A 21162-nucleotide genomic window follows, 5' to 3' on the forward strand; every position below is an offset into this window, starting at 1 on the left:
CACCCGCAGCCCTGCTGATCAGCGCATCCCCATCCCTCCCAACACCTCCGGCGTGCAGGAGGTTCTGGGGGGGAAGGGGAGGAGCGAGGGCATGGTAAGGTGAGGTGAGGGCGTGGGAAGGCGTGGAGTGAGGGGCAAGGCCTGTGGCAGAGCCAGGGGTTGAGCAGTGAGCGCCCCTCGGCACGTTGGAAAGTTGGCACCTGCAGCTCCAGCCCCAGAGTTGGTGCCTATGCAAGGAGCCACATATTAACTTCTGAAGAGCTGCATGTGGCTCCGGAGCCACAGGCTGGCCACCCCTGATTTAGTCAGTCTTATATTTTTTTCCCCATAGAACAATATGGTACTTCTTTTGATAGTTAAGTAAGCACCCATAAATTCCCCTGGTTGCTACCCACAACGTGTAACATAGTAGGTAAAAAGAACAGGAGTACTTGTGGCACCTTAGAGACTAACAAATTTATTAGAGCATAAGCTTTCGTGGACTACAGCCCACTTCTTCGGATGTAGTCCACGAAAGCTTATGCTCTAATAAATTTGTTAGTCTCTAAGGTGCCACAAGTACTCCTGTTCTTTTTGCGGATACAGACTAACACGGCTTCTACTCTGAAACCTGTCATAGTAGGTAAAGTGTCAGCTTTACATTTCAGATTCACATATTGCTGGAGTTACAGATTTAATTGTCCTTTTGCCTGCATATTATGGATCACTCAATTCTCAACACTTATCGTACCAAAATTATGTAGACATTTGTATTAGTGCTTATCACAAATCCATCTCCTTGCTTCACATTAACACAATCAGTTACAAACAAACGGAAAATCCTACTGCTTATCAGTCTTCCCATTTACTGTTAAATTAAATTGAAAACCAGGTCAAACAAATAAGTCCTGTACCCCAGAATTGAGTGCTGATGATGCCCTCCTCAAGGAATCAGGGTTCAAAGGGGTTTAGCTATTCTGAGGGTAGATAGACTATTTAGACAACTCTAGTGGTTGAGGAAGCAACATATTATATAAATTAATATATTTGTCATGACATTTTGTCTGAGTAGTTTATATCCAAAAGCTTATTACCAAAGGTTCTGTGCATACAGGCGCTACAGTAAATAGAGGGCCAAATCTATGCTTCTTAACAATTTGAGTGCTAGAAAAAAAATATTTTTCTTGAATTGATAGAACTGAATTAGCTTTCCTCAGAGGCTGATTTTAGTCATACATTTTATTAGAGTAATTTTGTCTGTGTGTTTTTAATATTTCAATTAACTTATTTTCCTCACTGTAGTTATAGTTTTCCTTAATTCTTACTGCTTTTCTAAAGCCAAAAGAAGAGGAGATGTTATCTGATGACAGATATTCAATATATAACACCACAACAACAATGTAGAAAAGAGAGAAAACAGACCTGGTGACAGTTTAAAACTGTGTGAGAGTTTTCTTGCTGCTGTTTTGTCTCTTCCTTTCCCCATTAGGAAAATACTCTTGAGTCTTTCTTTATTTTACTTTAAGAATAATATAAATTTTATTGTTGAAAACTATTTTTGGAAAGTGCTTCTTTCTTTCATCATAATTCAATTCAATACATTTTTTTACTCCTTAGAGGGAGGTCTGTTTAATACATATTTTCTTAGAGTTTTGATAATGTTCCTGTCATATTTTTAAATGCTTACTATTATTTTTCCCCAGCAGACAATCAGCCAATTTCCCGTGCCCAAACAGTGGATTTTAATCAACATTATATTACTGGAGAATTGCGTTTCAAGCAGTCTCAAGTGACAGAAGAAGCAGGTCTTCACTATAATGGAAGAGGCCAAGAGTTCAAAAAATGGAAATCATGACCCAAGAAAATCTACCCGTGTTGTCTGTGAAGAAGGCAAAGCAGTCAGAGTTATAAACAATCAGAATTATAAACACAATAGAAATGATAAATCTGTAAAAGATGTTGGGAGAAGTTCTCCAAGTGGGAGCAGTAGCAAAAAGAGTAAACAAAATGATGTTTGTTCTGAAAAATCAGGAGAAAATAAATCATGTAAAGTAAATAGTTGCATTCCTGGATCTAAAGATGTGGGATCAAACCTTCAGGATCGAAGTCATGGCAAAGCAAAAAAAATATCTAATTTACCAGCAACAGTAGAAAACCTGAAACAGACAAAAGTTCAGCAGACAGGAGAAAACTCTCCAAGCTCCCATATTTCTGGGAATGGAATCAGTATAGAAACCTTACCAGCTACACAAAGAGGGAAATTGGTATTGGAAAATCCACCAGGAGTTCATATGTCAAAAACAAGCACGGATCAGACTGGTGACTCTGGTAAGACAGTTTCAAATCAAAGAACAGTGGAGCACAAGTCTGATGACCTTAGTAAGTATTAAAGCACACTATTTCATTCAGGTTTTCTCGAGAAATTGTTAACAATCTGAAATGGGCTCTGAAGTATTTCTGCTTTGCATATCTTCTCAGTTACATACAGAAAATCATCAAGCACAGTTACAAAGAATGTACTGTGAATAGACCCTTTGTTACTTGGAGAATAAAGGTCAGATGAATAGCATTTAACTAAATTTCTTTTCTATGTTGTTTAAAAGTGATTATGCAATATTTTAAATTTATTTAGAGCTACATTTTAACTGATTGTGTGTCAATTTCAGGCTATTTTGTGAAATTAGAAAATATTAAAACAGAAATCTTCAAAATATCATGCTATCTTACCTAGAGGCCTATTAGTAATACTATTTTAAAAGTGCAGACAAAAATCAACTACTTCCAAATTTAAGAAAACTTCCCTGTAAGCATCAAGAAGACACACACTCTTGCCTTTTACCTGATTGCTTTGCTATTTTTGTTCTGCAAAAGTCTTCAGAAGGTGCTTTGACTGATGGCTTCTTTTCAGTCTAGATACTTCCAGCAGCCACTCTTGTGAACCCTCCGTATTTAAGTCTCCTTCAGCTTCAGAATGTAATACATGCTTCAGAGTTCATTTCCTTCTGAGCTAGCCCTTAGTTCAGGAGTTTTCAAACTGTTTCAAAGTGTGGCTTTTAATAGAAATGGTTCATGAGCCACTTGCCAGGGCCGCCCGGGGGGGGAGGGGGGGAAATTGGGGCAATTTGCCCCGGGCCCCACAGGGGCCCCCATGAGAATATAGTATTCTATAGTATTGCAACTTTTTTTAATGGGAGGGGCCCCTGAAATTGCTTTGCCCCAGGCCCCCTGAATCCTCTGGGCGGCCCTGCCACTTGCTATTGTGAAGACTGCTTTCCCTTCTGTTTGTGGTCAGACTACATCCCTGTGGTAAATACAGCAACTACTGATGTGGAAAAGTAATATTAGTAAAATATTTAATGTGTTTTTAACTGTCTTAAAATTTAGCAGAAAGAACCAGTTTGGAAAACATGTGACCAGCCAACTATATGTAGAACGCCAGCAAGTGTTGCATGGACCAGCAGTCATCCACAGACCATACTTAGGAATCAGCTAACTAAGCAATTTCCAATCTGTGTCCCCAGGCTAGCTATCTCAATGCCATCTTCTCCTTACTCTTTTAAGATCTAGTTGTTCTTGGTAACACTCCCACTGATGTGGGTTGTGCTCATAAGAATAGTGTACACTGTAGATGGTTGTGTACATTAACAAACTATGTGCAGATTTTAGTCTTCAGGAGGGATTGTAATTTCAAAATCTTATATATTTATAAATGACAACATTCCAATGCAGCATGGTTGCTGTGAACAGCCATAGAATGCTAAGGTGTCACAGAACATAAGTATGTTCTTAACATCATGCTGACTTAGTAAGTGGGTGCAATTGAACTGTCTAATTAGTAGCCTTGGAAAACATTTTTCTGTGAATTTATTTAAAGTAGCTTTCTGGTAGTTTTCTTGACTAAACATGTAGTGTAACAATTTAAACCTTATTATTTGTATTCTCATGGCACATCATGGTCCTTTTATGCCACATGCTGTATGTACTCATAACAAAAAGATGATCGCTGCCCCAAAGAGCTTACCTCCTACAACATAGTCTTTGCACAAAACTCTTACACCGCGCTGATATCTTACATTTTTTCTCTTCTTTGATAGAGCATTTATATTAAAAAACTTGGCTCTTTAGTCTCGCTTAAGGGTGGTAAACAACAGTAATGCATCATTGGAAGGTATGGTATCTTAAGACCATTGAAGAGATTCTTACGTAGTCTTTTCTCCATAGAGACGCAAGGTTACACTTATGTTGTTGATGATGATGATATTTTCCATTTGATTCCCATTGAAGTCATTGGGAACCATGTAACTAAAGCCCTGTGTGATGCTATTTAAAAAGTACCAGTGAATGTTCTCATGTTTAGCCCACAGAGTTGACTCCTGCATGAAAGCACCTACAGATGACCTTATATTGTTTATAATGCTTACCTCTTCCTCCTCCCCATTTTTAAAAAGTTATTCTGGAAAACAATAATTAAGTGCCAACTTCTTTCTCCAGGCAAAATGAAGAGTCCTGAATCAGCTAAAGAACATAATTTGGAGGCTGAGTATTTAGAAAACACTGCTGTAATTGATGAGTCTACTCTGACAGCAGAACAGCAGCTAGGCTTGAAACAAGCAGAAGAGCGACTGGAAAGAGATTATATCTCCCGACTAGAAAAAGTAGGTTGTGATATTCTCGTTCCTTTTTGCTTGTTCGGGGCAAAGGGAAATTCAGTGTATTCTGTCGCTTTGGTAAAGAGCCTTTTTAGCCCCATGCCAATGAGACTTCACATCATGGTCACCATACTTTTGTTTGGATGGGACTTCTTTTTGACCCTATTGCCACTATTCCTTCTTGATTTAGAATGGTTCTTTTGGGTGGCATAAGACACTGCCCACTACAGCTGACTGCTCCCTCAGTATTGCTGGCCTGGAGAGCAAGAAACATTGCCTGAAAATTGAACATAGATCTCCCATATGGCATATGTAGAGCATTTACCAGCGTTTTTTGTTTAATAGATCTAAAGGATCCACTGCTTATCTATCTTAGGTGTTTATAGAATGTCACTTGTCCTAGTACTGTAAATAATGAATGCCAAACTTCCCCATACATTTCTATCCCAGAAAACCTTCCCCAAAACACCCCCTTTAAACTGGTCTAAAGCAATACCCAAATCAGTATATGGGTATTTAAGAAAACAAAAAGATTCCTTCTGCTTTTGAAGTGTACTCAGATTTTTTGGTCTGCCTCAGTATTGAGGAAATCCTTCACCCTCCCCCAAAACTAATCAAATAAGCCCCAGCAGATTGATATTTGGCTTCATCTTGTTAGGTTTCTTCCTCAAACAAATGAAATAAAGGCTCAGAATATTATATTGATAAAAGCAAAATGGCCACATTATTTTACACTGACATTTTAATCAGAAAATATTGAGTATTCAGAAAATATCAAGTTTTTGTGAAACCACAAAAGACCAAATTCAACAAGAGCAAATAGTGTTTTAAAATGAATGTTTCCTGTGCATTAATCCCCATACTATTTTAATAGCTGACATTTCCAAAATGCTTTGTGGATTTATCAAATATAAACATGTTCGAATGGAGGGAGGATGGTAATACATACTTTTTAAAATTACAAAAGATGGCAGAAAAAGGGAGTACATGTGTAGGCTGACACTATAGTGAATATATCCCTTCTTGTCAATGGGGGAAAAAGACATTGGGAGGATTGATGATGAGATTTTACAGATCCTTACATTTAAAGAGCTTGAACAAGAGAGTCATCCTGAGCTAAGGGTTAGAAGACAGAAACTTGTGAGTCTTACTCCTGGCTCTGACACTAACATGTTATGTGGCCTTGGGCAAGTCACTTTCACTTCATGTCCAGTGGGGATAATCCAACCCACAGAGGTCTTGTCAAGTTTCATTAATTAATATTTGTAAAATACTTTGACCTAAAGGGTGCTGTATAAATGCTAAGTACTGTTTATTATTGACACAATTTGTCATGGACTACTGACAGAAGTATGTAAGTCTCTTTTTTAAAAAAATGTTGGCCTCTTTATTTCAGCGCTCCCCAGAATATGCCAACTGCCAGTATCTATGCAAACTCTGCTTGGTTCACATTGAAAATATCCAGGGAGCTCACAAGCACATTAAAGAAAAACGTCATAAGAAAAATATAATGGTAAGTTAATTAATGAAGACTTTGAGTCTGTGGTGAAATACATACCTTTTGTTTTGTAGTAAGAATTTCAGGTTACTTTTTTGATAACATATTCTGTGAATCTGATAAATCAAAACTAAAAAAAAAAGTAATTATTTTTTGTGAGATTAGTACTGGCTAAGTATTTTGTAACTGAATCTATTTCAGGTTATTAATCTTTTTATAATGTACTTTATGGTATGTAATACTGTTTATGTTGTAACCAGAATTCTCTATATAATATAACATTTCCTTTGAACTAGAAAATACAGAATGTGGAATACCTGACCCACAAACCTATCCAGGTGACTCAGAAAGTGTCTAGTTCACCCTCTGATACTTGGAGCTAAAATTTTTGATAAAGTTCACTCTTAGAAGTACTACCTATAAAAAACAGAACTTCTGTGGGGTACATTGCCGTGTTAGCCAGTTGGTGTGGCCCATTAGAATGTTGCATATAAAAATAGTAATAATTTTTTCAGAAGCAATCATTTTTTCTATACTCCTGGGAGAATTCTGCAACAAAAAATTAAAAATTATGTGCATAATATGTTAAAATTATGCAAAATTTGGTATATTTTGTCTGTCAAAATAATAACACACCAGTTTCAATTATTTTTGGTCATTTATTTCAAAATACTTGTCAGCAAGTATGTCTGTAACAACACAGACAACAAAACAGATTCAGGAAATGTTTTTGTTTCTTGACAAATAGATGCCTTATTAGGCATATTAATACAGAACTCTGAGTAATAATTAATTTAAACTACAATAGAGAAATGTATTTCCCGCACCCCTGAGAAGCAGTGCAAAGGCTTGTGGGAGTCAGGGATAACGGAGGAGCTGAAGGAGAGGGATGTAAATTGCTGGGAAGGAGCCTGGGTGTGAACTTGGAGGGTTGTTGGGTATGAGTGGGAAAAGTATGGAACAGATTTTTTTGGGGGTGGGGGAGGGATTGTTAGGGAGCTTCCCCATGCAGATGCTGGCTGATCCCTAGCCTCTCCCATTCAGTCAGGAACATCTGCCCCGTCTCTATGTGTTCCTGTGCCCCCATGTGTTCTTGCACCCCCGTCCACATCCCTCCACCCCCACTCAGACACCCACTCTCCCCATCCCCATGTGACCCTGCACCCCCTCCGCCGTCCCTATGTGGCTCTGTACCCCCTCCCCGTCCCATGTGGCTCTGTGCCCCCACCCAGCCACTCCCCTGTCGCTATGTGTCCCTGTCCTCCCTCTCCCATCCCCATGTGTCTCTGTGCCCCACCCAGCCACTCCCCTGTCCCTATGTAGCTCTGAACCCCCTCCCCCATAACCATGTGGCCCTGCACCTCCCTCCCGCTGTGGCCCTCTGCCTCCACTCCTATTCAGCCCCTGCCCCAGTCTGTCCTCCCCCACTAGCCCTTATGAGCCCCTGTCTGACGACACCCCCCCCGGCCACCCACGCTCTGTGTCCTCTTAGCCCCTGACTGGCACTGTGAAGAAGGCAGTCTCTTTCTCTTGCCTCGCTGGCCGGGAGCTGCTGCTGTTGTCTATCGCCACAGCACCCTCTGTGCAAAAAGCAGAACTGCAGCAACATTTCGTCAGAAGCTTTTTTCTGTGCAAAAAATTAAAAATATGTGTGGCTCATTAATTATGGGCACGCGCAGTAGTGCAGAATTCCCCCAGGAGTAATTTCTAAGATGTCTATCTCTGTAATATCTAAATGCCATAACATTTTTAAAAATGTTCTTCCCTTGTCACCATTTACTTTTAAGCCAATCCTTTATGAGTAGATGGATATAGGTGTTTTTCTCTAGGAGCAGGTTGCTGGGGACATTCTGAAGCTTAGCTGTTGGAGCAAATACCTGATGAAGAGTTCTGCATTGTAGTCTGAAGGTTGCAAGATTTGGCCATACCCTAATCTCCAGTGGTAGCATATTCCATAGTTGAGAGCACTCTATTGAGACTATTGAGAATGCTCTTCTTCAGCTTATAATTCATATCAGGATTCCATCACTCATGACGTCTCTATTGAATATAAATGACTTGGGGAGCTGCACAGAATGGGGAAGTCCTTGAGATAGATTGGTCCTACCCTATTTAGGTCTTTAATGATAAGGACTGGGATCTTGGACTTCTCAGAACTGAACTGGCAGCCTGTGTATGGCACAAGTTTTGGTATGATGTGCTCTCATTGGTCTGCTTCACTTAATAGGTGGGTTTTTGTGTGCTGAATTATCTCTAGTTTGTGGGTTGGCTTCTGGGTCAGACTAAGGTATAGTGTGTTGTAATAATCCAGTCTTGAAGTGACAAAATCACAGATTCCTATAATTAGTTCTGCATTTGACACCAAAGGGCATGATCTAGCCAGGAGATGTGAAATAAGGTGTTTTTGGCCACTGTTGCTACGTTGGTATATCTGAATAGTCAGGGTGGGAGGGTGAGATGTGGATACTTCTAATTAATGGGTGAAAAGCTGGGTTTGATCTGTGCCATTTGTTGTCCACTGTAATTTTAATTTATAGCGTAAGCCCAGATTCACAATGATGGTGCAAAATACACTTTTAAATGGTATTTTGTAAAATCCCATCCAGTGGGTCTAAGACTCAGCCTAAGCCCTAAAAATATCATGTGTTTCTAATTTTATACATCTAAGTATACACTCTTATATATTATATGTTATAATACACCTCTACCTCGATATAACGCTATCCTCGGGAGCCAAAAAATCTTACTGCGTTATATTGAACTTGCTTTGATTCACTGGAGTGCGCAGCACCCCCCCCCCCCCCCCCCCCCGCGGAGCACTGCTTTACCGCGTTATTTCCGAATTCGTGTTATATCGGGTCGTGTTATATCAAGGTAGCGGTGTATTAACATTAATATTCCAGTAGTGCAAAAAGACCAATCAGGTCACATATTATAAAATGTATGAGAGCTGAGGTTAGATACATTTACCTTTTATGAGTGACTAAACTAGCTTACCAATAGCAGCTTCTGCACCAAAAAACCCCCAGACAAACAAAAAACAGACCCCACAGAAAAACAAACCCAACAGTGACAAAATAAATAATTTTTAAAAAGCTTGCAAAATTTATATTATTTTTGTTGTCATGTTTTAATTTTTAAAATAAGGAAATCAAAATAGAGCTAACTTGATAAATAAACTTGAACTGTGTACATATAAGTGTGGAGATTTGGTCAACACTTTTATTATGGTGCTGTGTTCTGCGGTTGCATAACAGGTTGTTAGTCACTTATTCAAAAACTATGCTATTGATTAAGATGTTTCCATGGTGAGTCATACAATTCAATTAATCAGTGAATTTCAGAACCAAGTAGCGGTCACTGCTGATTCCAGGTGATCTGAGATTTATCAGGTTTTAATGTTCCTAAAGTAGTTATCTCCAATAAATGAAGTTAATTATTATAATCCAATAGATTAAAACTAGCACTTGATGAGAGTAACTGGTTGGGCTGTAGTGAGAGGAGAACAAGCTCCTTATATTTAATTGGGAGTCAGGGGAAACTGTTTGCCTCACTGGAGTCCTGCATATGGGCTCTCCGTTCAGTCACTAGTGTTTATTGTGCAAGAAAAAAAATACAGCTTCTTTCATGTCTTTGGATAAACTCTGTTTCAGAGCTCTTAGCCACGCAAATGTAATTCAGGGAACATAACCCTTCAGATTCCTTCCTTGGCTGTCGGCCCTGCAAGAACCTGTTCCTTTGCTAACATGGAGCATCTAGTGTCATTTCCATGAGCCCAGTTGTCATATATGCCAATTGGCTGTGCAGAGTTTGAATCCTGTGGAAATGTGCTGGTCAGAGCACCATATAAAGCAAACCCTCAAGTTAAAAATAATATAATCAAGTACAATCATCCTCTTATCATCCAAAAATTCTCCAGGAAAAACAGGAAGAAAATGAGCTGCGTGGCCTCCCACCTTCCTCCCCTGCACAGGTGGCTGCTTTGACTTTTACACTCATGGAGGCAGCAAATGAACAAGGCATATCAGATGATGACTTCAGAATCCGCCAAGAAATTGTAAGCGAGATGGAGAAGATTATTCAACAGCCCTTACCAGGTATGCATGATGTCCCTCATTTTCTTTAAATGCAAGACATTTTCTTAATTTATTCTAACAGTTATAAGTTAAATCTTGCTCTCTTCATCAGTGTGGAATAGTTCATTTTGTTTGAAATATCTTTATTATATCTTTAGAAGTATCAGGAATGTCAAGTCTTACCTTCCCTGGTTTTGTTAGCCGATTTGTTTGAGGTCTCAAAGAGATTTAGCTCCCAGTTGCACAAATCCCTTACATATGTGCTTAACTTTACACAAGCATTTTTAGGATCAAAGTACCAGTCCTTAATCGTAGTGGTGGGGCTATAATAAAAATCTTTCTTCTTACAAGTATTTGTAAGATGCATTTAAATAATGCATTTAAATTAAGTAGATGTGAACAAAACGAAGAGTTTTAAACAGTGTGACTAAATGTCACTTCCCTTCTCAATTAAGTAAGTTTTACTTTTTCTCTACCAGTTCTTCAGTTGTCTGTGAAATCTGTCAGGATAGACAAGACTTGAATTAATAAAGTTTAAAAAAAATTAAAAAGAAACAGCAAAAAAAAAATACTCAACCCCAATAGTTTTATTTATAGGTCACCCTTGATACATAGGTGCAACATAAACTACAAGTCCTCATATACATTATTTTACTGGAAGTGGAGGTCTCTTAAATCCAGAAGGAGCATAGCTCTCACAGGCCTCTCCATGTTAAATATGAGAGCAATGGGTCCTCAACTGACCAAAATTGCTTGCAGAAGTTGATAATTTTGTTTAAATCTGAGTATCTAAATTCCAAATGTTATTTCATACTGTTCGTGCTCTCTCTTTTTAATGCCATTGGCAGTTTAGAAGCTCAATGGTGAGTGACCCTCACCAATGCAGTAACGACATAAATTAGTTTGACTGAATTTGTAAACAACCTGGGGATTAGTAAAGAACCAGGATGGCACGTCTGTTAGTGGAAAAGATTGTGTGCAGTCAGTGACATTTCAGTCTCAGTGATCTCTTTAAATAATTATACCTGGTAGATGTATGTTTCTAGTGGGATTAACTACGGCCTTACGTTTGTTTTCTTTGGACTTTCAGTGATTTGAGTATTATTGCACGTGCCAAATATGAACCATGCATTGCAAAGGCCTGTGGTGGTTATGGATAGTAACATCAGAATTTTGAAAATTATCAAGAAAGTTTCTGTTTAACATTCACTATGGGCCTGATATTCAGAAGTGCGGATGACCCACAAATCCCACTGAAGTCAATGGGAGCTGCAGGTGCTGATCACCTTTTAAAATCAGGCCACATATGCTTTCTAGATAAAATGTAAATCCCATTTAAATTAATAGACTAGATAACATGGTTGCTTTTTTTTTTTTTTACAGTATTACTTATTGATGAAAGTATTTTTGTCTTGTTCATTTCATCAAAACCTTCCATATATAATTTTTTTATTTTGCCTTCATTGCTTCTCTTCTCCTTCTCTTACAGCTCTGGAGGTCTGTTATGGCTTCCAAGAAACACCTGAATGCCTTTATTGTTCTTAACAGCTATGCACACTGTCTCTGCTGTGTCAGCCAAAATACTTACATAATACCTCTCTGTAGATTCAGTATCAGCTTCACCCATCCTTCTCCTCTTGCTTTATTTTGCTCATATATTTTGTAAACTCTTTATTTGGATCACATATTTTGTAAATCTTCATACATTAGCCATCCCTCATGTTACTTCACTAACAAAATATTTAACTTTCAAATCCAATTTATATATGTCCCTATAATTTATATTGTTGATTTTATTTTCCTTCTTTGCTTTAACTTCTTATCTCCTATAATACTAATTGGTAGACTCAAAACAAGAGAGCAGATATTTGAAGCTAGACAAATGTATCAACATTATGTTAGCAATAGTTGAATTATCAGAGAAGCTGCAGTGAATGAGGTATTGGTCTTTCATTGGCAGACAATAGCTTTTCTAGAAGATTTCATTTATATCAAAACTGCCTAGAAATTAATATGTTATCTTTTTTGTTTGATAAATAGCTACTTTTTTCCCCTTCTCAATAAAAGTGTAGTAATAATTAAGACTTTTTTTGTTCATTTTAGGAGTAATGATCTCTTATGCTTCTTAAACATACACTATGCATATTAACTAAAATCTGATGGTAAATAGAGAAAATGATACTAGTAATGGAAGACAATTTGTTGTGCTCCTTTTTAAAAATTGGTTTCTGGATTTTAATTTTATCAAATGCTGACTAAAAGTTTTATCCAGTAACAGTCCAGGAACAATTGAACATTCTGGCTTGTTTTGTTCACAAGAGTCCACCATAAAAAAAAGAAGTCAACTCCCCTCTTACAGGGATGCATGAAAAATGATGACTTTGACAATTTTAGCTCCCTGGTTAACCTACACAAGTCTATTCCACAGGGTCTCATTACTTCTGGTCAGTGGAATGTTCTGTATATATGTGGAAAACAGTTTCTACCAAGCCATGATTTCTCCTGAGAATCTGTAGATTCTTTGGTTTGATCACAGCCAGAATAAAGGCAACTAATATTGTTTTAGCAGCATGTCCTAAATTGTGGGGAGGAGGGACTACTCCCAGTTTTGTGATTAGCCTGATTTTGTCCAATAACTACAGCACAAATATCACAGAATAATTATCTCCTACATAAAATACATCAAAATGTTTCATAAATAATTTTGTGCGATGGAGTGGTATTTGCTTATGATACCATTGTCTGGCTTAGAACAGGCCTAATGTGTATTTGAACTGGTCAGGAACCATTGTAGCTCTAGAAATACAATTGTTTAAGTAGATACTGTACTTCTGTGGCTATGATGGTTTCCAGGTTGCTCAATTATGTTTTGTGTGTAAGTTTTACTGTTGAATAATGCACAGGCACTTGCTAATCTAATTATTTGGCACAGATGCCATGGTAAATACAAGGAGTAATATTTGTGGCAAAGGAGTATATCAGACAAAAGTTGATTGGATGCTCAGGTGGAACAGTGCTACTTGATAACCACCTAAACTTTATTAAAAAGTATACACTAACACCATGACACTAACTGTAGTTTACAGGATAAAAAAAAAAAATTACAGCATAAAAATTTAGAGAACAATATTTTCTTTGTTGTGAGAGTGTGAAAATTGTTTCAGAGTAGCAGCCGTGTTAGTCTGTATCCGCAAAAAGAACAGGAGTACTTGTGGCACCTTAGAGACTAACAGATTTATTAGAGCATAAGCTTTCGTGGACTACAGCCCACTTCTTCGGATGCATATAGAATGGAATAAATATTGAGGATATATATATATACACACATACAGAGAGCATAAACAGGTGGGAGTTGTCTTACCAACTCTGAGAGGCCAATTAAGTAAGAGAAAAAAACTTTTGAAGTGATAATCAAGATAGCCCAGTACAGACAGTTTGATAAGAAGTGTGAGAATACTTACAAGGGGAGATAGATTCAATGTTTGTAATGGCTCAGCCATTCCCAGTCCTTATTCAATCCTGAGTTGATTGTGTCTAGTTTGCATATCAATTCCAGCTCAGCAGTCTCTCGTTGGAGTCTGTTTTTGAAGTTTTTCTGTTGTAATATAGCCACCCGTAGGTCTGTCATTGAATGGCCAGACAGGTTAAAGTGTTCTCCCACTGGTTTTTGAGTATTATGATTCCTGATGTCAGATTTGTGTCAAACCGGACAGTCTCTCCGCAAAAGAATTAATGGACACAAATCTGACATTGGAAGTGTGGCTAGACTGAGTAACCGAGTGGGGGAGGTGATTAATCATTCATTAGAATATAACTGCTGAGGTTAGATATAGTGTCTCAAGAAAGTTTTAAATGTCATCAGTGAGGGGATAATTTGGCCCATCATCACTTAAACCTATAATAGGGTGTCTTGCCCCTTAAGGGCTAGGAGGGCTGTAGCTAACTAATCTTGATTACAGAATGAGGCATACTTGGGTTGAATCAGGTAATTCAACACTGAAGCAGGAAGTTGCAGTGAAGTGGGGAGAGCCCAGGAAGCTGTGGTAGAGTCTGCAGAGACTGAGGAAAGCTCTCCAGGCACAAAGGCCTGGGATGATACATATACACTGCTAAAAAACCACAGACTCATGGCAACAAGTCTCAGAGCCTGGGTTAACTGACTAAGCTTGTGCTGAAACATGGTGAAGGGGGTAGGTCTCAGAGCCCTCATAAGAATGTCTAGTCTGCTATTTTTTATCCCCTAGCACAAGCCAAGTCAGTTGACCCACGCTGTAAGACTTCCTGCTGGCTTTCCCTGCTCTCCCCGCCTTCCCGGTATTGATGAATGTAGAAAGATCCTTTCCAAACAGGGGAGAGACTGCCAAGGCCCCAGGCAGGAAGACTTGAGAGGAGAAAGAGAAATCTTGGGTTGTGTGGACTTACGAATGGACTTTGTTTTGGGGTTTTGAGTTTTAATAAACCTAGTCTTCAAAGAGGGCTGTTTTTGACCAAGACAAAGCCTTACGGGAAATTTTATTAGAACAGTTCAAGAGGGGAAAATGAGGCAGGCTACCCTAGGCCACGAGGGGGCGTACTGGAGGCGGCCAGCCCAGTTACAAAGCCTTTCTCTGTTTTCCAGAGTGTTCACTGAGGATGTATGGCTCCTGTCTAACTAGATTTGCTTTTAAAACCAGTGATGTTAATATTGACATAAAATTTCCCTCCAAGGTAAGTAGTGTCTTGTCATAACTAAAAAGAGTCAATAACCTGCACGTTATATCTGCTCCATTGTCTTTATCTTCCACTAAGGCTAATTGTTGTAATAGCAAATAGCACATAGTTTGAACGTTATTTGGTATTTTGATATATTGTAAGTAGGGCTGTCAGTTAATCGCAGTTAACTCACGTGATTAACTCAAAAAAATTATTCGCAATTAAAAAAATGAATTATGATTAATCGTGGTTTTAATTGCATTTGTTAAACAATAGAATACCAATTTTAATTTATTAAATTTTTTAGATGTTTTTTACATTTTCAAATATATTAATTTGACTTGCAACACAGAATACAAAGTGTACAGTGTTCACTTTATATTATTTTTTATTACAAATATTTGTACTGTAAAAATGATAAACAAAAGAAATAGTATTTTTCAATTCATCTCATACAAGTACTGTTGTGCAATCTCTTTATCATGAAAGTGCAACTTACAAATGTAAAATTTTTGTTTTGTTTTGTTACAACTGCACTCAGAAACAAAACAGTGTAAAAGTTTAGAGCCTACAAGTCCACTCAGTCTGCTTCTTGTTCAGCCAATTGCTAAGACAAACAAGTTTGTTTACATTTACAGGAGATAATGCTGCCCATTTCTTATTTACAATGTCACTTGAAAGTGAGAACAGACATTCTCATGGCACTTTTGTAGCCGACATTGCAAGGTATTTATGTGCCAGATATGGTAAACATTTGTATGCTCCTTCATACTTCGGCCACCATTCCAGAGGACATGCTTCCATGGTGATGGCACTAGTTAAAAAAAATAATGCGTTAACTAAATTTGTGACTGAACTCGGGGGAGAATTGTCTGTCTCCTGCTCTATTTTACCCACATTCTGCCATATATTTCATGTTATAGCAGTCTTGGATGATGACCGAGCACACGTTGTTCGTTTTAAGAACACTTTCACTACAGATTTCACAAAACGCAAAGAAGGTACCAGTGTGAGATTTCTAAAGATAGCTACAGCACTTGACCCAAGGCTTAAGAATCTGAAGTGTCTTCCAAAATCTGAGAGGGAGGAGATATGGAGCATGCTTTCAGAAGTCTTAAAAGAGCAACACTCTGATGTGGAAACTACAGTACCCAACCACCAAAAAAGAAAATCAACCTTCTGCTGGTGACATCTGACTCAGATGGTGAAAATGAACATGTATCGGTCCGCACGGCTTTGGATCATTATTGAGCATAACCTGTCATCAGCATGGACGCATGTCTTCTGAAATGGTGGTTGAAGCATGAAGGGATATATGAATCTTTAGTGCATTGGGCACCTAAATATCTTGCGATGCCGGCTACAACAGTGCCGTGCGAACAGGGGTGGCTCCAGGCACCAGCAACCAAGCGCGTGCCTGGGGTGGTAAGCCGCGGGGGGCGGCCTGCTGATCGCTGTGGGGGCGGCAGTCAGGGAGCCTTCGGCGGCATGCCTGCGTGAGGTCCGCTGGTCCTGCTGCTTCGGCGGCAATTCGGCAGTGGGTACGCAGAAGCCGCGGGACCGGCGGACCTCCTGCAGGCATGCCGCCGAATCCGTGTTACCAGCAGACCTCCCGCAGGCTGCGCCGCCGAGAGCCGCCTGACTGCCGTGCTTGGGGCGGCAAAATACATAGAGCCGCCCCTGCGTGAGAACGCCTGTTCTCGCTTTCAGGTGGACATTGTAAACAAGAACCGGGCAGCTTTATCTCCTGCAAATGTAAACAAGCTTGTTTGCCTGAACGATTGACTGAACAAGAAGTAGGATTGAGTGGACTTGTATGCTCTAAAGTTTTATATTGTTTTATTTTTGAATTAAGGTTTTTTTTTTGCACATAATTCTAATTTTTTGTAAGTTCAACTTTCATGATAAAGCGATTGCACTGCAGTACTTGTATTAGGTGAATTGAAAAATACTATTTGTTTTTACAGTGCAAATATTTGTAATAAAATAAGTATAAAGTGAGCAATGTACACTTTGTATTGTGTGCTGTAATTAAAATCAATATATTTGAAAATGTAGAAAACCAGCCAAAATATTTAAATAAATGTTATTCTGTTATTGTTTAACAGCGCAATTAATTGTGATTAATGTTTTTAATTGCTTGACAGCCCTAATTGTAAGTCAGATTGACAAAAGTTTTATCATTTTGCGTCATTTCAAGAAAATTACATCTACATAGTAGCTTTAATTTCTTTTTTTTGCAGCTTTATGTGGGCTACTAGCCATTTTCTTTTCTATTCTACTGAATCTGCTTCTAAGCATTAGAAATTGAATGCAAATAATTTACCCCAAATAAACTGTGTATTTTTATGTACAGGATGCCCAAATAGTAAGTGTTGAAAAGTCACTAAACACACAAACTTTATGGAAAGTTGTCTTAAAATTGCCATCATATTTATATTCTATTCAGCTCCTTGTTGCTGTCACATCCCAGATATCACAAATACCGAAAACTCCTCCAAAATAATGGAGCTGGCCCTTAGGAGGCTAAGGTTATTGGTGCATTTTTATAATACATGGGGTGATCATCTTTAACTTAATACAAAAGTAATGTAAGAAACAAAACACATAAGTAAAACAAAAAAACCCCAACACCCCCAAAACATACTCAAAAACCTTACTACCATTGGCTCTTTTGTTCCAGTGAAGTTCATGACATCTGTGTTGGTACTTTGGGGTGCATATCTGAGTATTGCATTCTGAGGTGTTGCAGCCATTAGGATCAGCTGGAGCTACACTTAAAGCAAATATATGCTCAGTACCCCATGTCTGTTGTTGGTTGGGTCTCGGAGCACATAAAAATAAATTATTAACTCATTTTTGGTAAACTATTTCCAGTTCACCTTTAAAATATTGTTTTGATAAGTATATTAGGTTTCTGAAAAATAAGATTTTTTCCATGTATAAAAATGTGTTACTTTAACAAAATTCATTAAGTAAACCAAACTTCATGCTATTTATTTATTTGACAAGCTCAAGAGCTACTCCTGAGTGCATTCTGCGCCAAAAAATAAAAAATTCTGTGCCAAAAAATGAAAATGCTGCCCATAATATTTTAAAATTCTGCAAAATTCTGCAAGTGTTATTTGTCAAATAAATGTAGAGGCTCCAGCACGGCATTGGTGAGCACAGGCCACTGGCTGCACAGAGGCTGGAGATCACTATGCAGCTTTTCCCTGTCCTCCTTCCTGGACACAGATTCAGTGGTGAGACTGCACCCAACCCTGACAGTGAAAGGACTGGACCTGCCTCAGAAACACCCCAGGCCCTGCCCCTCCATGCCAGGTGCACCAGGTGTGGGAGGCAGGCTCAGCAAGGCAGGATCCAAGTATGGAGGGGCTCAGTGTTGCGGGGATCCAGGTGTGAGTTGAGAGGGTTCTGTGTGTGGCAATCTGGGTGTGGACGGCTCAGTGGGGTATCCGGGTGCGGAGGGTATCTGGAGGCACAGGGGTTTGGGGGTTTCTGGGTGCAATGGTAATGGAACTCTGCAGAGGGGTCCAGATGAAGGTGGTTGGGGCTCAGCGAGGGGGGTGGGGTCTGGGTGTGGGGGATAGAGCTCGGCAGGGGGGTGTGAGTGGCTCATTGGGGTGGTACAGGGGGAGTGGGACTCATTGGGGGGGGGGTTCTGAGTGCAGGGGGCTGAGGCTCATTGGGAGGGCCTGGGTACGAGGGGATCTGGATGCATGGGGGTTGGGCGGATGGGGTCGCAGCTCCCTGCAGCTGAGGAGTGATGAGTGCAAGAAGGGGGAGGGGTGGGGGAGGAAGGAGGAGTTTGCCTAGCTTCCTGCAGCTGGGGGAGAAATCTGGGGGTGGGTCTGACCCAGCTCCGGATGCCGTGCAGGGGAAGAGGAAGTCCCATCCTCCCCAGCCCAGCAGCTGAGCTCGGCGCCGGGTAGGAGCCACCAGCCGGTTCTTCCTGAGTCCTGCCTCCTGCCCCACACTGATTTACTTCTCTGCCGGCTGTCCTGGGCACCCAAAACATACTGCTGGGGAGGGTTGCATTACTGCTCTTGTGGCTTCCCTTTGTTTCCCAGTCAGAAAGTCATTTTTCTACAGGGAAGCAAAGAAATAATTGGGGGACATAAAGTCTGCGCATGTGCAGTGGCACAGAATTCCCCCAGGAGTAAAGAGCCAACACTTACAGCTGAACATACACCATATCAGAGGATTCAGATTTCAAAAATATTCAGATTATTTTTTAATGTGTAGATGGAGCAGATGTGTTTACCAGAAGAGTTCATAGAATATAACTTAAAAGAGAAAGCTGTCTGAATTATTTATTAGCACCCATTTTCATGGAGTAGATGAACATATTTAACATCTTTCATAAATATCTGTAGATGAGTACAATGAATTATTATAGGAAAATTTACGATAAACATTATGTATTTAAATTGTACAACTTAAATGGTGTTAAACTAATTATAAAATTCAGTTATTCAGTTTCTGACTAAAATAACCTGTCCTAATTTTGTTTGGTCCTCATTTTTAGATGAGTCACCCAGATGTTCTGATACAGGTGCTTGACATTTTAAAAAACTGTGGTAAGTTAACCGTAATTGATGCTTGCTTACGTAACTGCTTTTTGTAATAACATTGCTGGGAAAAATACAACAAAAAGCACACAGAATATTTTAATTACAGAAAGGATAGAGATTTTATGTTTTACTGTAGCCTTTTTCAGTCAGTTTAATGCTAGTGAATGGTGCTAGACTGACACTCAGGGCCGGTTCTAGGCACCAGCAAAACAAGCTGGTGCTTGGGACGGCACATTTTTAGGGGCGGCATGGCCGGCGCCAGAATGCCGCCCCTAAAAATGTGCCCCGGCCGCCCTAGCTCACCTCCGCTGCTGCTGCCACGGCGCGCGAAACAGCTGTTTCGCGTGCCGCGGCCGCTCGGGATCTCCCCCTCCCTCCCAGGTTTGAGAGCCTGGGAGGGAGGGGGAGACTCCGAGTGGCCGTGGCGCGGGCACCGCTTCTCCTCCTCCCTCCCAGGCTCTCAAGCCTGGGAGGGAGGAGGAGCAGCGGCGCGCGAATCAGCTGTTTCGTGCGCAGCGGCGGCTCAGGGTCTCCCCCCTCCCTCCCAGGCTCTCAAACCTGGCTCTCAAACCTGGGAGGGAGGGGGAGATCCCGAGCGGCCGTTTTGCGCGCCGCTGCTCCCCCTCGCTCCCAGGCTTGGGAGCCAGGGAGGGAGGGGGAGAAGCGGCGCCCATGCCTCGGCCACTTGGAGTCTCCCCCTCCCTCCCAGGCGGCCAAAATTGTTTTTGCTTTGGGCGGCAAAAATCCTAGAGCCGGCCCTGCTGACACTGACTACTTCTTGGAGTAGCTACTCCTGGAAACCACAAGGGAAGAGGCAATTCTTAGTTTAGTTCTATGTAAAGCACAGGATCTGGTCCAAGAGGTGAATATAGCTGAACTGATCAGTAATAGTGACTATAATGTAATTAAATTTAACATCTTTGTGGAGGGAAAATACCAAAGAAGCCCTAGACAATAGCTTTTAACTTCAAGAAGGAAATTACAAGAAAAATCACAAGGGTGAAATGCCTGCAAGCCACATAGAAACTTAAAAAACACTATAAAAGAGGCTCAAATTAAATGTATACCCCAAATAAAATAGTAAGAGGACCAAAAAATGCCACCATGGCTAAACATCAGAGTAAAAGAGGCAGTTAGAGGAAAAAATGATATGTAAAAAGGGGTAAACAGTGAGTTGGCAAAGTTTGGCGGTGATACAAAATTACTCAAGATAGTTACGTCCAAAGCAGACTGTGAAGAGTTAAAAAGATATCTCAGAAGAGTCTCAGGTGGTCGTGAGATCATTATAGGCCGCCATGGTGCGTTTGATATGTCCACAAGGTCAATGACCAGGGTTGTCACAATGAGATGGGCCTCATGGTTCCAAGCACTGGGCAAGGTATCGTGCAAAGTACAGGCTATTGTAGAGGACCTGCCCTTTGAGGGATTGGAGCTCATCAGCCAGAGAACAGACTAAAGCCTACACTCTCTCAGTGACTTAAGGGACACTGGGAATCTACACACTGGCTCTCTATAGAAAACTATACAAGCATCAGTCCCAGCAAAGAGACAACTGCTTCTTACATCTGGAGTTGACAGAGTAGCAACACAGACAGAAGCCCAGATGCTTCAGGGGATTCCCATCTTGCCCATCCTTGGCAAGCCTCTCGGAGGCAGCAGTTTTAACAGACGGGAGTGTCGAATCATACCGA

General features: G+C 40.1%; 1 protein-coding gene across 3 annotated transcripts in view; it reads left to right on the forward strand.

Moving 5' to 3' along the window:
- Window positions 1-21162, forward strand: part of TUT4 (terminal uridylyl transferase 4) — an 81779-nt gene that overhangs the window by 9807 nt on the left and 50810 nt on the right. For 2 of the 3 annotated variants that reach the window (XM_054037115.1, XM_054037117.1), the window contains exons 2-7: window positions 1683-2358; window positions 4471-4634; window positions 6025-6141; window positions 10046-10223; window positions 14821-14909; window positions 19426-19477. In XM_054037115.1, the coding sequence (XP_053893090.1) occupies window positions 1797-2358; window positions 4471-4634; window positions 6025-6141; window positions 10046-10223; window positions 14821-14909; window positions 19426-19477 (1162 nt within the window). In that variant the 5' untranslated portion in view covers window positions 1683-1796. The remainder of the gene's footprint in view (window positions 1-1682; window positions 2359-4470; window positions 4635-6024; window positions 6142-10045; window positions 10224-14820; window positions 14910-19425; window positions 19478-21162) is intronic. The other variant, XM_054037116.1, reaches the window with a different exon arrangement.

The sequence above is a fragment of the Malaclemys terrapin genome, chromosome 8 (assembly GCF_027887155.1).
Source record: "Malaclemys terrapin pileata isolate rMalTer1 chromosome 8, rMalTer1.hap1, whole genome shotgun sequence".
In the NCBI taxonomy this organism is placed as follows: domain Eukaryota; kingdom Metazoa; phylum Chordata; order Testudines; family Emydidae; genus Malaclemys; species Malaclemys terrapin.